This window comes from Juglans microcarpa x Juglans regia, chromosome 4S, assembly GCF_004785595.1.
Source record: "Juglans microcarpa x Juglans regia isolate MS1-56 chromosome 4S, Jm3101_v1.0, whole genome shotgun sequence".
Taxonomy (NCBI): Eukaryota; Viridiplantae; Streptophyta; class Magnoliopsida; order Fagales; family Juglandaceae; genus Juglans; species Juglans microcarpa x Juglans regia.
The window spans coordinates 10,616,835-10,633,199 of NC_054601.1; the positions used below are offsets into that span (position 1 = coordinate 10,616,835).

Below are 16,365 nucleotides of genomic sequence, written 5' to 3' on the forward strand. Positions count from 1 at the left end.
TCTTAACACTTTTAAATATTTAAAAAAAAAATCACAATATTATTAAACAACACTAAGAAAAAACCAAAAAAAAAAAAAAAGTTGGAGTGGGATCCCTAGCATTGTCCTAGTTTTAATCCAAGCCTCAACATATCATAATTGAATTACAGTTTTTTTACAAATTCTTGTCTGTAATATTATTTTGTCAGAAATCCAAAAAGAAGATAGACACGTGGTATTTAATGTTGCAATTCATACTGGACAACATTTTAATGTTGGAGAATCCGAATAATGAACTCTCTATCCTTTTTTTTCGGCCGATGACTGTGTGCCATAGGATAGATGAGCCAGATGAGAAGTTATGGATTCCAATCCAGCAGGCGCATGAATTTAGAGCACCAAAAACAAAAAATAGACGAATCATATCACTCACCAGAAGGGGGAGGGGACAAAACAGAGCATGTTAATAATGTTCAACTGTCGCAATGGTCTCTAAATCATTGTACTTTCAATTATTTTGGGTGGGGAACAGAACCACCAATCGCATGCGATTTGGGATTGAAATCCTCCAAAAGAGACAATAAAGAGGCAACTGGAGCACAAAAGGGATACAGAAATTTGGGATGCTGATGTTGGAAATGGACAATCAGAACTTCTTGATGAAGTCATAGATGTGTGTGCTGATCTCCTCTGGCTTTTCTTGGTTTATAAAGTGTGCTGTATCTTCCATGACAACTACTTCTTGCAAGAATGGCACATCTCTCTTGAAACCACCATTGTGTATATAATCCTTGACGCCAGGGATGGTATAGGTGATGTCTAGATCACCCACAATAAACTTAACTGGCACTTTTATTTGTACTCTGGTCCATGGTGCTGTGAGCTCCCAGGTTCTGCCAACCATAACAAGACAGCAAGGTTATGAGTTCGAGTTATGTATGAGCTCAGCTGTCTATTTTTCAGAGCCATAAATAGTTCTGCGCAGAAAATCATAAAACTCTGACAATTGACACGCAAGTAGCAGCTGTAGGAGATGATTTTTTGTATGCTGATATAAAATCACTCTTTGACTCGTATACTAGGCCATGTTTCAATACACTCGTTTCAATTTAAATTAAGAAATAAGAGAAACATACAGGTCCAAAGCTCGATAATAGTTTAGCCCTCCAACAAAGCCCTTGTTTTCAAACTTGCTGGCAAAATAATTGACATCTTCTTCTGATAACCAAGGTGGCAAGGGAATTGGAGTATCAGGGGAACCTCCAAATCGTCCTTTGGGAATACAAGGAGGACGTGAACTGCGAGATGTAAGGAACCTCTTTATTATGCTTGCAGCTCCTGCATGAGAAAATTCTTCTTCAATCTCCCCCGGTTCCTACAGCACAGCTCAACACTGATTATGACATTGATCACTCAATGATTCATGGCAAAGGAGAGCTATACTCCCTACATGATTCAGAAATAATTCTATTCCTTTAGTGACCCACAAATGTATTATGACACCCCATTCATATTAGATCGAAGACATATATGGGTGTGACTCATTGATTACAGACCAGTCCAAGCAACTTCATCCAAATAATTTAAGAAAGGGGTATTTACTATTTAGGCATCAGCATTTTTGTTATGTCTTAAGCACATCTTGCCAGTCTGGATATTCCCTATCACCCATATGGACTTGATTATACCCAGAGAAAGAGCAAGAGAGATCAAGTTCTCTATAAATTAAAGACACTGATGCAATTGAGAGACTGACATGTAACAGACAGAAGCTCAGACAGGGATCCCTAACCCCGCCAAAGTTGGGATATTATTTTCTCCAAAATAACAAGTTTTTCATCTATCAACAAGTTCCTTTGCCAGTATATTGGTTACTGTGCACAAATAACAAGAGAAAAGTGTTTGCAAGCAGACCAGATTAAGCATCCAAGGAGAATGAAGAAAGTTCATACTAAAGATCCATGACAAAAATGTCCTACTATGTTTATAGCCATGAACAAAAGAGAATGAATGGTAGATATTTCAAACTTGCAGAAGGTTCCTTGGCATTGATTATCAAATGAAGCGTTCTCCAATCAAAATTTGATAGGGCACCTTCAATTCATACATGAATTGGAAGATTTATACAACTATTTTAACCTTCCAATCATACAGGACCACCTATACGAATGGAGTAGATCAGTTTTTGGTTCTAGTAATTGATTTGTACAGGGTGAGTAATAATTGGTTGATAGTCTACAAGGAATGCAGGAATTTTGCGAAATTACAGGAGTAAATTACTCAAGAAGTCTTCCCAATAGGAAGCTGAGAATTCAGATTAAAGTAAATAATACCTTTTGAAGTCGAAATCAAAACGAAATGCTATTGAAAAACTAAAGAATCCATGAAATACAACTGCATAAAAATGGCTAATACAAATATAGCTCAGAACTGCAACTAATAAATAATAATACTAATAGTAATAAATATACAAGCAAAACTTGCAGAAAAACCGACCAAAGCCAGCAACGGCCCTAATAAATGCAATTAATACAACTGTCTCTAACAGAGTGATATAATAAAAACCGAGCAAAGAGAGCAGCGGCCCTAATAAAGTTTCTATTTTCTAACAGACGGATTTAACTATAGCTACAGGACAAGAGAAACAACCAATTAATTGATCATAAATGTAATTGACATAAGAGGGAAATTAACCTTTAATCCAATCCCCAAACCAAGCAGAGACTTTTTGCCAACAATAGAAATAAAAAAGCTATAACAGTTCCGATTACCCAGAACAGAAACTTATATGATCAACCAAATTAAATCACTAATCATGTATTCAATCACCTGAAACCTGCAAATATAGTAATCATCGCCAAACAAAGCCCTTAAGCTCTCCACAGGTTTTCTTGATGGGCTCCTCGGACGAAACGCCACGCTCATGTTGACCAAGGCCTTGATCCGGTCTGGCCTGAACAAGCAGAAGTACCAGGCCATCACAGCTCCCCAGTCATGGCCGACCAAGAAGACCTGATCGATACCCAAATGGTCGAGAAGGCCAACGAGGTCGCCGACAATTTGGAACGGGGTGTATGAAGAGGGGGAGGACGGCGCGTCGGTGTCACCGAACCCGCGAAGATCGGGGGCTATGCAGCGGTAGCCGAGAGAGGAGAGGGACAGGAGTTGGTGGCGCCACGAGTACCATAGCTCAGGGAATCCGTGGAGGAAGAGAACGACTGGGCCGTTACCTATAGATGCTATGTGCATGTTAATGCCATTTGTGGGTACTGTTGTGTGCTGTATCTTCTCCATCTATGCAGTCAGAAATACTCCAGTTCTAGCTCCACCTCTTGTTCTTGATGGTGGTGTTTGAAGAGACAAAAGTGATAAGATCCTGTATTTATTAATTACAGGAGAAAAAAAAAAAAAAAAAAAAACTAAAAACACATAGGTTTTCACTATACAAGGCATGAAAGACAAAGTTCGGTTGTTGGGTTTGACTTTTGAGTTTGATTGATCAGTATATCCGACAGATTCTTTGCCAAATGTTTTGTCTTTTCAAGTTGATGGTTACTCAATTTTATGTTTTAATTTCTTGGAACAGAAATGTTAAAGCTCCGGAAAGTTTGTCCCGAAAGTCTGTCCCGAAATTTTATTTTTTTATTTTTTTAATTTTTTTTTTTACACTTAGTGATTAAAAAAGTGTTTTTTAATGATGTTATAATTTTTTTAATTTTTTTAAATATTTATGATGATTAAAAAAATATATGTAAAAAATGTAAAGAAAAATAAAAAAATAAAATGTGCAATTCGGGACACTTTTCGGGACAAATCTTCAGTGACTGTAACACCTCTCTTCTTGGAATATTAGCCTAGAAAGGAAAAACTACTTCTTAAGTTGTATCGCTCTGTTTGAACACGCGAAAAAAAATTATTTTTTTATTTAATAATTAAAAAAATAATTTTAAATAATAATTTTTTTTATATAAGATAACACTGCATGACATACATCATTACCAACAATGGACCAGTCAGTTTGATAAAAACAAGCACCATATCTCATTTCCATATGAAAGAGAGTTGTTTCAACCTCATCCCTTTTTTAAAAGATCATTATTCATTTCAGGAGTAGCTTTTTCTCTTAGAATAGAAAGACATGTCTATATACTAGATGGAGAGGAGGAAGAAAACAACCTTTGATAATATCATATGAAAGCACTGCCAATTCCATTGAAATCTGTAAAAACATTTCCTTGTTCATCCAGGACTTGCAATATCTTGTTTCTTTTTTTCCTCTGATTAGTACAATGATGATAATACTTAGTGTTTTGATCTCATTGTTGAAACCAATTGACTTTTGCTCTTTGTTTCCACTTTAAATACAGTCTCTCAAGACGATAGTTAATCTCCCTTTGAAGACCAACATACTCCTCAACAAAATCTGCTATTAATTTTTGCTACAGGATTTCAAGTCTTTTAACCTCGGTCTGACAGGATCTTTATATCTACTCCATTTCTTCATTGTTAACATACAACATTTAAGCTTTTTTGTTAGACAATCAAAGCCCCCAATTGAAGGACAAGTTTGAGCCCATGCATTTTTAATCACATCTTCACAATCATATATCATAAGTTGACCAGTTAGGTTCAAATCGAGATAATCTAGTAGAAGCTTGTATCTGCTGGGTACTAGATTAAGTGGTAATTAATGTTGGACATTGATCAAAAGAGGATGAAGTCGACACCTGGACATCACCATCACCAAATGTTTCACACCAAGTTTTGGTGGCAATAGCTTTATCTAGCCTCTCCTTAGGGAAGGTGCCATCACTTTTGTTGTTTGACCATGTATAGTTTCATTTTGAAAAATCCAGATCACATAAATGACAGGTTTCTAACTCCATCCTAAAAGACTCCATTTGTTTTTCACATCTTCTAACCCCACCAAAATTTTCCTTGTGAAATAGTAACTCATTAAAGTCACCTAGGCAAAGTCATTGCAAAGGGTTCAAACTGGCCAAATGTCTCAAAATATTATAACCTTCATGTCCATAAAAACATGTAAGCATTCAAGTAAAGTTACCAGCCTCATCTGTAATCCAAGAGTTGATATGCCTCTAAGAATAACAATGAATGACATGGACTTCACAATTATATATTATACGGTTTATATATTGTATCTATATCTTTTTAAATTATATCAAATATCTTATATAAAAAATATATATAGGAGATGATGACACAAAGAGATGATATAGTGTTTATTGTTGTGAACATTTTGGAATAATATCAATCCTTAATAGATATTATAAAACATATTTTATATATTTAAATCTATTTTATTGGGATAAAATGTACCAAGACCCAGCTCGTTTGTAAAGGCCATTATCAAGACAAAAAGGAAAGGACAAAGTCTACGTAGAGATAAAGATAAAAACAAGAAAGAGATTAAATTTAAAGTAATTAACTTACATACAAAAATGAAAGTGGCATAAAGTAATTAAGATACGGCTAGAAAGGACAGATAAATCCTAAAACTAAAAGAGAGAACTCCTGGGAGAATGAAGAAGTCATCTATAAAACAAGGGAACTTATAGAGGCGGACACTATTCAAACTCATTTTTTCAATTCGAGCTCTCTCCAACACTATTTTTTCCCTTTTATTGAGGCAAAGTAAGGCCATGAGAGACTGATACCAAACATAATGGATTTCACTCTCAGAAGATCTAAAGATGTAAGTCTTTATGTTAAACTACATAAATTTTGGAGTCTCTATCTCTATTTATATTTTATATATTTATATATTATCTTATCTATGACGAGCATTCGTGCACCATACTTTTGTCCATGAATGTGATATAATCTTTGAATATGATATGCATTTATTGAATTAAAGGTTCTCACGATGATATCATTGTGCTATAAAGATTTTTTATATTCACTAAGCTTACCCAAGGGCTTGATCCTACAATCAATTTCTTAGTTATTGGTAATGACTATACATGGTATACTGGCTTGCCGATGGTATATATTTAAAGTAGTCAATAGTTTTTAATATAATCTCATCTCCACAAGGGAATAAGAAGAAATATTTTGCAGCAACACAAGAATAAGCAATAATGGATGTAGAGCGTGCATTTCAGGTGCTTCAACAATGCTTTGCAATTGTTCGTGACCTAGTTCGAATGTTCAAAACTAGTGATCTAAAAAATATTATGAAAGCATGTGTAGTTCTACATAATATGATTATCGAAAACGAACGAGAAGATAATGAAATATTCGACTTTGATTACGAACAACTTGATGGTAGCTTTCCTGAACTCTCGCGCAATCATACAAGTGAATTTATGAACTTCATTCAACGTCATCAGCAAATTAAAAACACTTCAACTCATTTTCAGCTCTTGTCAGATCTAAATGAGCATCAATGGCAATTATATAGAGAAAAGTAGAAAATGAAAAGGGTAGTATTACATATGTTGTCAATTTGCTTTTTCCATTCTTATGTATGCTTTCATTTCGTGAATTAATATTCATATGATTTGTGCCATTTTTTTCTCATCTTCATTCTCCAAACTTTGAAAAATATGCTCGAACGATCTTTTTAACTATACAATCATATAACATTCCAACATTACAATTAATGTCCTCAAGTCCAACCATCCAACCCAAAAAAAAAAAAAGTTTTTTAAAAGAAGATCAATAACATCCAACGCTATCAATTGTCATAAAAAATAAATATCTACATATCAATTGTCACAAATCTTCATTGTTTATCTGAATTACGTTTAGCCATAATTTCCATTTGATGTTGATGGAATTATGCTCGTTAAGTCGTTATATTTCAGGTAAGGCAACCACATCTATCAACAAAATTTCCTCTTCCCATTAATCTAACTGCTCCCTTTTGGCTTTCTCCTCGATTTTAAATCGGCTTTCTCTCGTCTTCATGGAGTATTCTATTCTCCTCATTTTCTCAATAAAAATGTAGTCTTCGATCCTTAGATGAACCAACTCTCTCTCTTGAAGACGTGACTCCACAAGAAGAGTATGTTTCATCCACAAGATCTCGATAATGTTCTTAGCTGACCTAGAGTCCTTCTTTCATTTGGCTTTCTAAACTTTCCTTCCCATTGGCCTCCCTAAGTCAACGACATGATTATCTACAACATTTTCCCACTCGACTTTATTTAATGAATCGGGAGCACAAGATGTATGAGTTGAAGACATCGACATCAAGGATCTTCTTTTCACCTAGTCCTTGGAACAACGCTCAACCCATTTTGGTCAGTCTTTCAATAGATGCCAACAATGCTTGAATGAACATTGGGTCTTCTCGAGTGATTGATACATAATTTTCGCTTCGACAAACTTGCAAATAGAAAAAAAATATAAAAATATTAGTGTGTATTTAATAGTACAAAAACATTAAAATGATGTATAAACAATAGCATAAAAAGCTAGAAAAACTTTCTACATTGTCTTGCTCGATCATACCACTTTGATTTAACCCTTCCACTTGGGCTATTTCTGACAGAATTTATTGGTCGATCTTTGAATCGTGGACCATCAATGCATTAAGGGTCTAGTTATTCACTCGGTCATAGCTTGCTTATACTCATTGAGATATAAGAGAATTTTCTTCCAAAGTTGGGCATATTGTTTATCGGTCCCTTGTATAGCATCTAAAGTAGTATTTAACCACATCGAAACAAGTAGTTTATCTTCCTCTTGGGTGAAGTTTGCACCCCTTTGTATTTTTTGGTGGTAAGACCCTCAACTTGGGGTTGGGTGGAGAGTCTTTCATCAACACTGGACTATGTTGAGCTTAACTCATGGATGAGTGGTCAATGTTAGGGTCCCCATTTAGTAGGTTCGTGAAGAACATATTTTCATACTCTTATAAACCCATCTCTATAAAGCGTAGACAATGAAGTAATTTAGATATGCAAATCAGGCTTGATGTTCAAAATCAGTTCATGGATATAAAGACATAAAGAATCAACTCATAAACCTTGGGTCAACAAGGAGCCTCAGAATGGGCAATGGTGACCTAGAGGAAGGGGGACAAACGCCATGGTAGCAAGTCACGGTTCTCTGTGTAAAATTTACACCAATAATGACCATTCTAGCTACCCTACCATGGAGTTTGAACCTATTTCCTTGTCCCCAATGAAGTTTGATTTCAAAAAATTAAAAATCAATTTTCTACAACAATCTATCATAGCCTCAAAATACCCCAACAACGGCATTGATCACTACAAGAGAAAAGCATAACAATAGAGGAAAAAAACTAGATTCAGGAGCTGCCAACTCGCCCCAAGCAGTCAACAGTTGAGTATAAATCAAGAACATATTTTCACAAATTATATCTTAGCAAAGGCATTGATCATGGCAAGAGAAAAACATAACATTAGAGGGAAAAAATTTAAATTCAGGAGTTGCCAACTCACTTCAAGAAGTCAACAGTTGAGTATAACTCAGGAATATATTATCACAAATTATATCCTAGCAAAGGCATTGAACGCAACAAGAGAAAAACATAACAATAGAGGGAAAGAATTCAAACTCAGGAGCTGCCAACTCACCCCAAGCAGTCAACAGTTGAGTATAACTCAAGAACATATTGTCACAAATTACATTCCAACAAAGGCATTGATCACAACAAGAGAAAAACAAAACAATATTGGAAAAAGAATTTGAAATCAAGAGTTGCCATCTCCCCCCAATTGGTCAACAGGTGAGTGTAACTCAAGAACATATTGAACAAATATAGTGATAGCCTATATATCCCAACAAAGACAATGAAGAGAACAAGAAAAATACATCATAACATAAGCATATAGAGTTGAAATTTGGAGCTGCTATAAACTCAAGCATTCAACAGTTCAGTGTATGTTAGAAACAAGTTCATATGATGATATCAATAGATGTCAGCTAAGCCAAAAACATTGAAAAAAATAACATCAAAACCATTGAATGATTAATGAAGAGCTGCTATAACCTCCAACTCAAAAACAGTTCTCTATAGTTCGATTTTTCAAGATATATGACACTCTCAATATCTCCCAACAAAGTCAATGGAGAATACAAGAGAAAAGTATAATAAAGGTATAACAAAACTGAAGTGTAGAAGGCATATAGGGGCTCAAAATGGTCAATGCATGGTCAAGCAAAGGAAATGAGCACAATCACCATAACTAAATATCCCGGTTGCCTTTGTGAAACCTTTCACAATGAAAATGGCCATCCAGGCTATCCTACCATAGAGATTGAGCCCCTCTCAGCTGCTGATTTTACACTTCCAGCATTCAATTCAACCATCATCATAGCCTCATTACATTAAAAATCCAGCCACAACAACAATCAATCCTTCGTATAAACACTCCAAGCTGTAAATTAATATTTATTCCAACAGTAAAATCAAAACCAATACAATAGACTGATCAAATGATTAATCAAAAGTTGCCGGAAAGATTACATGAAACTCAAGATATGCAACAACCTTTATAGACAAGGTATACACAAACAAAAGATGGAGTATAGACAAGTCATGACGAAATTCATAGTCCAGTGAGAATATAGACATGAATGAGTCCAACATATTTGATTTACACACTTATACTAGATAATCATAGCCCAGTGGTCGAAAAAAAGCAACCACGTAAACCGAAGTTAATGTATCGCAAATTAATCATAGCCCCAGTGGTGAAGCAGAGGTAAAAATTATGTATTTATTTTAGCTAATTATTCTTGCAATATATTATACATTAGTTTCTCTATTCATTTTCTGTATTAAGTAATCTTACTTTTTTAAAACTTCTTTCCATTCATTTTAAATATCTCTTCTAATTACCATTAAATTTGTAACATCCTAAGCTTTTTCAATATTCTCAATTAACGTGCTTGCAACTTCTTCCTTCACACTAAAAATGACAAAATAATCAAAATTAAAAAGAAAGAATGAGAGAGTGGTGCAGAGAAAATAGCATAATCGTAAATATGATAAAGAGTTAGATTTCGGAGTGAAACTGATCTGGTTTTGGAAAAGTTTAGAACCGAATAAGTATACACCGGTTTTGAAAATTTAAGAACCGACTTGGACTGAATTTATCATCGAAACCGAAACTTTGGATTTTTCCGATTTCGATCTAGTCTAGTATATTTTCCGGTTTACCGTTTATACATGTGATACTATATAAGTTTAATATTATAATTTATATACTAAACTTAATTGTTAGAATTTAGTATTTGTTATTAACAATTACCTAATTCATTAATATTCAGTTGTACTAGTATAGTATAAGTAGTGTTTAACTTATTAGTAAGATTAATAAACTTAAATAATAAGATTAAAATAATACAATTAGTGTCTAATTATACTAATATAAATAGTGTCTAACGTACATAAAATGTTATGTTAATTTTAACTTACAGAAAATAGTTGCATAATAAATATGATAAAAGAAAATGGGAGAGAACTTAAAAAAATAAAATATTCTTATATGAATAAATAGTTCAATCCAAATCTGATGAGTTCCTAAAGCAAAAATGTAAGATTTTAACTCGATATGACGGCTATTATTGCATTCTAATATTCTAGATGGGTGAGCCCAACCAAATTCAAATATAATTATAATCAACTATCAGTCTCTCTCTTCATATAACACTAGTAGGAGGTCACATGCAAGACATGTGCTTGGTTTTTCCTATACAGATTATTTTAAATTAGAAAAAAAAAAAAAACTATATCTTCAAAACACCGTCAGAGGCAAGCTGTGCTCGCACTCTAGGGCGAGCAAAGAAATTCATCACAAGGCTGCTCGAATATGTAGTATGGACGTTTCAGCAGGGGTATGGCTTAAATTCGCTCTTTTATTATGAATATATATAAGAAATTTTGTTCTTTATATTAAATTTTGTTATTTTTAATCACATGATCAATTAGTGTGCCATACTTTAAATGGCTGATCTAAAATCAAAATTCAATGTCACTTTAGAGACAATAGGATAGATGAGAAGTTCTGGATTCCAATCCAGCAGGCGCATGAATTTAGTGCACCAAAAACAAAAAATAGACAAATCATATCACTCACCAGAAGGGGGAGGGGAGAAAACAGAGCATGTTAACAATGTTCAACAGTCGCAATGGTCTCTAAATCATTGTACTTTCAATTATTTTAGGTGGGGAAGAGAACCACCAATCGCATGCGATTTGGGATTGAAATCCTCCAAAAGAGACAATAAAGAGGCAACTGGAGCACAAAAGGGATACAGAAATTTAGGATGCTGATGTTGGAAATGGACAATCAGAACTTCTTGATAAAGTCATAGATGTGTGTGCTGATCTCCTCTGGCTTTTCTTGGTTTATAAAGTGTGCTGTATCTTCCATGACAACTACTTCTTGCAAGAATGGCACATCTCTCTTGAAACCACCATTGTGTATATAATCCTTGACGCCAGGGATGGTATAGGTGATGTCTAGGTCACCCACAATAAACTTAACTGGCACTTTTATTTGTACTCTGGTCCATGGTGCTGTGAGCTCCCAGGTTCTGCCAACCATAACAAGACAGCAAGGTTATGAGTTCGAGTTATGTATGAGCTCAGCTCTCTATTTTTCAGTCATAAATAGTTCTGCGCAGAAAATCATAAAACTCTGACAATTGACACGCAAGTAGCAGCTGTAGGAGATGATTTTTTGTATGCTGATATAAAATCACTCTTTGACTCGTATACTAGGCGATGTTCTCGTTTCAATTTAAATTAAGAAGTAAGAGAAACATACAGGTCCATAGCTCGATAATAGTTTAGGCCTCCAACAAAGCCCTTGTTTTCAAACTTGCTGGCAAAATAATTGACATCTTCTTCTGATAACCAAGGTGGCAATGGAATTGGAGTATCAGGGGAACCTCCAAATCGTCCTTTGGGAATACAAGGAGGATGTGAACTGCGAGATGTAAGAAGCCCCTTTATTATCCTTGCAGTTCCTGCATGAGAAAATTCTTCCTCAATCTCCCCCGGTTCCTACAGCACAGCTCAACACTGATTATGACATTGATCATTCAATGATTCATGGCAAAGGAGAGCTATATTCCCTACATGATTCAGAAATAATTCTATTCCTTTAGTGACCCACAAATGTATTATGACACCCCATTCATATTAGATCGAAGACATATATGTATTATGACACCCCATTCAGAAAAACCGACCAAAGCCAGCAACGGCCCTAATAAATGCAATTAATACAACTGTCTCTAACAGAGTGATATAATAAAAACCGAGCAAAGCCAGCAGCGGCCCTAATAAAGTTTCTATTTTCTGACAGAGTGATTTAACTATAGCTACAGGACAAGAGAAACAACCAATTAATTGATCATAAATGTAATTGACATAAGACGGAAATTAACCTTTAATCCAAGCCCCAAACCAAGCAGACTTTTTGCCAAGAATAGAAATAAATAAGCTATAACAGTTCCGATTACCCAGAACAGAAACTTATATGATCAACCAAATTAAATCACTAATCATGTATTCAATCACCTGAAACCTGCAAATATAGTAATCATCGCCAAACAAAGCCCTTAAGCTCTCCACAGGTTTTCTTGATGGTCTCCTTGGACGAAACGCCACGCTCATGTTGACCAAGGCCTTGATCCGGTCTGGCCTGAACAAGCAGAAGTACCAGGCCATCACAGCTCCCCAGTCATGGCCGACCAAGAAGATCTGATCGATACCCAAATGGTCGAGGAGGCCAACGAGGTCGCCGACAATTTGGAACGGGGTGTATGAAGAGGGGGAGGACGGCGCGTCGGTGTCACCGAACCCGCGAAGATCGGGGGCTATGCAGCGGTAGCCGAGAGAGGAGAGGGACAGGAGTTGGTGGCGCCACGAGTACCATAGCTCAGGGAATCCGTGGAGGAAGAGAACGACTGGGCCGTTACCTATAGATGCTATGTGCATGTTAATGCCATTTGTGGGTACTGTTGTGTGCTGTATCTCCTCCATCTATGCACTCAGGAATACTCCAGCTCTAGCTCCACCTCTTGTTCTTGATGGGGATGTTTGCAGAGACAAAAGTGATAAGATCCTGTATTTATTAATTACAGGAGGAAAAAAAAAAAAAAAAAAAAAAACACTAAAAACGCATAGGTTTTCACTATCCAAGGCATGAAAGACAAAGTTCGGTTGTTGGGTTTGACTTTTGAGTTTGATTGATCAGTATATCCGACAGTTTCTTTACCAAATACTTTGTATTTTCAAGTTAATGGTTCCTCAATTTTATGTTTTAATTTCTCGGAATCTTAGCCTAATTTGGTAGGGCACTTTTTAGAAATCTTTCAAAGTTTCTTAAAACAAATTTTAAAAATCAAATCAAATAATCATTACATTTAAAAAAAAAAATACTATTTCAGCTTTTCATCAGATTATTAATCTAGACGCAAAAATAAAAACAACTTCTATAAAAATTAAAACAAAAACTATCATAAAAGAATTATATTAGACAAATTTTCAATTATATTGTGCACTTTCATAAATTCTAATATAAAACATATTTCATAGAAAAATTATTCTTTAACAAAAATTCATTAAGAATTTTCTGAACTTTTTAAAAAAATCTTAAAACCATACATGCCCTTGATTTATATTTTTTAATTGTTTTTTAAGTTCACAACCTTTTTAACAAAATTTATCGCTCCACACATCGCTCAAGCGAATAATAAATCTGTATTTAATGAAATGTTTATTACATACTAAATCATACGATACAAAATTTACGTAATTAAAAAACGTACTTACATCTATAAAATTGTAAAGGAATTTATTATATTGAACAATCACAAAATACACTTAAAAATCTTACTATTCAAAACAAGGTTCCATTTCAATGTTGGAACGTACTGACATCAATACAGTTCAATCTAATTTTAAGTTGAGTCTAACATCCAAATACTCAACTCTCAAATCAATAAATATCACTCAACTCAGAACCTCTTTATATATGGAACTCATAACCTTTTTCAACTCAATATTTATTTATACGTGAAGCTCGTAATCTTTTTTAACATTCCATAAATACATGTAAACTAATCTTCACATCCAAACACATCTAAGTTCATTATAGGTGAGTCCTACAAAACTCATTTCACCATCTCAACTCACTTCTATTCATAAAAAACTCAACTTAATTTAACATCTAAATAGATTATTTGTTTTTGTTTTTCCTTGTTTGTGATGGTTGTTTTCACAATAGCCGGCAGCAACGGCTCCGATAGGGATGCTTCAAAGCCGCTTGACATCGTCTTGGTCGGTTTAATTAGTTCTAGTTTTTGAATTCTTTCGAGCTCCTAGAGAAAGAAATGAAGAGTTTTAAATAAGAATAAAATTGTAAATCGACGTTAGGTGAAGTGAAGACGTGCAAAGTGTGCAAAATAAATGGTCTTCCAGATAGAATTTTAGAAATGATAAACTTACAAAAGAGACTGTTATTGTACTTGACCAGGGCAATGCTAGAATGACTATCATATATGCCCACTAAATATGCACACTGGTATAAATAATTTTTTTTCTATTTTTTTAAGTATTTTTTAAACATCATTAACAATTAGGAAAAAAATAAAAAAAATATAAATTCACTAGTAGTACTTCCTTAACTAGTAAGAAAAATAAAAAAATAAAAAATGAGTAGGCACATTTGGTTAAGAGTGTTCATCCAGGTTCTAGACCGGATTTTCGAGTTTACCGGGCCCAGAACTCGGATGAACCCGGGTTTCTACAACCCAGAAATCTGGGTTCCGGTTTCAATCTGGATTTATTTTTTTAATTAGTGACTTGGCTGTTTTCTTTTTTGGAAAAAATAATGCTCAAACGCTTTTTTTTTTTTTTTTTAAAAAAATTTAAAAGCCTATGTTACTGAAAAGTTGGTAATATATATATTTAATTTGAAATTAGATGATCATGTATATGTAATATATTCCAATATGATAGTATATATTCCTGTATGATAATACTACTGTTAAAAGTAATCGATCAAGTAGTAGTACTTCTAACCTCTACTACTTCTAACCTTCTATAGCCATGCATTATCATGTAAAATGCATGCAATAATGCAATTCACTATATATTAAATTAAATTACATTACAAAACACAAAATTATAATATATGAAAATTACCAAATGCTTCAATTGAAAGTTTGAAACTGCCATATATTCAGCTGCTTTTGTGTCCTTTAAGTGTTTACTAATTGTAGCAGTACGTCATGAGAAACTAGGGAACCTGAAAAAAGAAAGAGTCTTATCATATGAAAAAGGAAAGAGCTATATGTGAAATATGAGTGCATGCATGGTTCTTCATCTTATCACAATTATAGAAGCATTCTGGAGGAATATTTGGTCTTCTCTATACTAACCTAACAATGTCAACCAATATATAATACATCAGATGCCATCATGGAGCAATTATAAAAGTGACAACGAAAACACATATACACTAACAATATCTCTTAAAAAGAATGATAACTTAATCAACATGCAGTAATGCAAAGTAGAAATACTACTAAGTATTCTTTACAGTTCATATTTTTATAATGGACAACTTACCCAAAATAAACATACCCAATTCCATATTTCATATTGTTCATGGCTTCTTAAATAAGGATGATCGAGGTATCTACAAGATTTGTATGACCTGAACAAAGAAACGAACTTAAATTAGACATCAGCCCACAAATATCTTTTAATGCTCACACATATATGTTGATCATATAAATAAATGAGTTGACTGATTATGTAAGAAGAAAGTACGTACTTTAAATTTTTTTCAGCATCAATGAAAAGAGAGACTCACAACAGCTTCTGTTGAAGATGAAACTAGATGATCATCTAAAAAAAATTAAAAAATGAGTTAGATAGATAATAAACCAAGATAGATAGATATTAAAAAAATATTTCAAGTTTCAAACTTATTTTCAAGGTCCATCGACTGTATATATTCTTCTAACTCTCGAATGTCGACAAGTTTAGTCCTTAATCAATTTTGAATGCAAATGAGGGCTTCAACTGTTTCTGGAGACAATGAATTCCTAAAAGGATCCAATACGCGTCCTCCAGTATTGAATGCAGACTCCGAGCCAACAGTGGAAATGGGGGTGGCTAACACATCACATGCTACCTCAGCAAGGATAGGATAATTGGCGGCATTAACTCTCCACTAATCTAAGATATCAAAACCGAGTGAGTCATTTACACACGCCTTAGATAAATACCTCTCTAGCTCCAATCTAAACTCCATAACACCCTGCTCCTCAAGGAATTTGGTGAACATGATCTTAAATTTAGTCGGAGGCGGTGTTGGCTCATTAGAACTCCCCCCACTAGTTGTGTTTGGCCTCCCTTGCGCC

At 34.3% G+C, this 16,365-nt stretch overlaps 2 protein-coding genes across 2 annotated transcripts; both read right to left on the reverse strand.

The window, feature by feature from the left end:
- Nucleotides 1-465: 465 nt before the first annotated feature.
- Nucleotides 466-3,489, reverse strand: LOC121262594 (epoxide hydrolase A-like). The gene is made up of 3 exons (XM_041165127.1): nt 2,809-3,489; nt 1,116-1,354; nt 466-872 (listed from the first exon to the last, which is right to left on the reverse strand). Exons 1-3 carry the CDS (start codon nt 3,271-3,273, stop codon nt 626-628), a joined length of 951 nt encoding a protein of 316 aa, XP_041021061.1. The 5' UTR covers nt 3,274-3,489; the 3' UTR covers nt 466-625.
- A 7,598-nt stretch (nt 3,490-11,087) lies between these two features.
- On the reverse strand, nt 11,088-13,042 carry LOC121262595 (epoxide hydrolase A-like). Its single transcript, XM_041165128.1, has 3 exons — nt 12,509-13,042; nt 11,751-11,989; nt 11,088-11,517 (listed from the first exon to the last, which is right to left on the reverse strand). The coding sequence occupies exons 1-3, from the start codon at nt 12,971-12,973 to the stop codon at nt 11,271-11,273; spliced, it is 951 nt and encodes a 316-aa protein (XP_041021062.1). The 5' UTR covers nt 12,974-13,042; the 3' UTR covers nt 11,088-11,270.
- Nucleotides 13,043-16,365: the final 3,323 nt, after the last annotated feature.

Excerpts from the sequence above, each read along its gene's own strand:
- LOC121262595 (XM_041165128.1), bottom strand. The coding sequence starts at position 12,973 with ATGGAGGAGATACAGCACACAACAGTACCCACAAATGGCATTAACATG. Across the intron at positions 11,990-12,508 it reads ACTATATTTGCAGGTTTCAG|GAACCGGGGGAGATTGAGGA; the intron begins GTGATTGAATAC and ends GCTGTGCTGTAG. Across the intron at positions 11,518-11,750 it reads TATTATCGAGCTATGGACCT|AACCTGGGAGCTCACAGCAC; the intron begins GTATGTTTCTCT and ends TATGGTTGGCAG.
- LOC121262594 (XM_041165127.1), bottom strand. The coding sequence starts at position 3,273 with ATGGAGAAGATACAGCACACAACAGTACCCACAAATGGCATTAACATG. Across the intron at positions 1,355-2,808 it reads ACTATATTTGCAGGTTTCAG|GAACCGGGGGAGATTGAAGA; the intron begins GTGATTGAATAC and ends GCTGTGCTGTAG. Across the intron at positions 873-1,115 it reads TATTATCGAGCTTTGGACCT|AACCTGGGAGCTCACAGCAC; the intron begins GTATGTTTCTCT and ends TATGGTTGGCAG.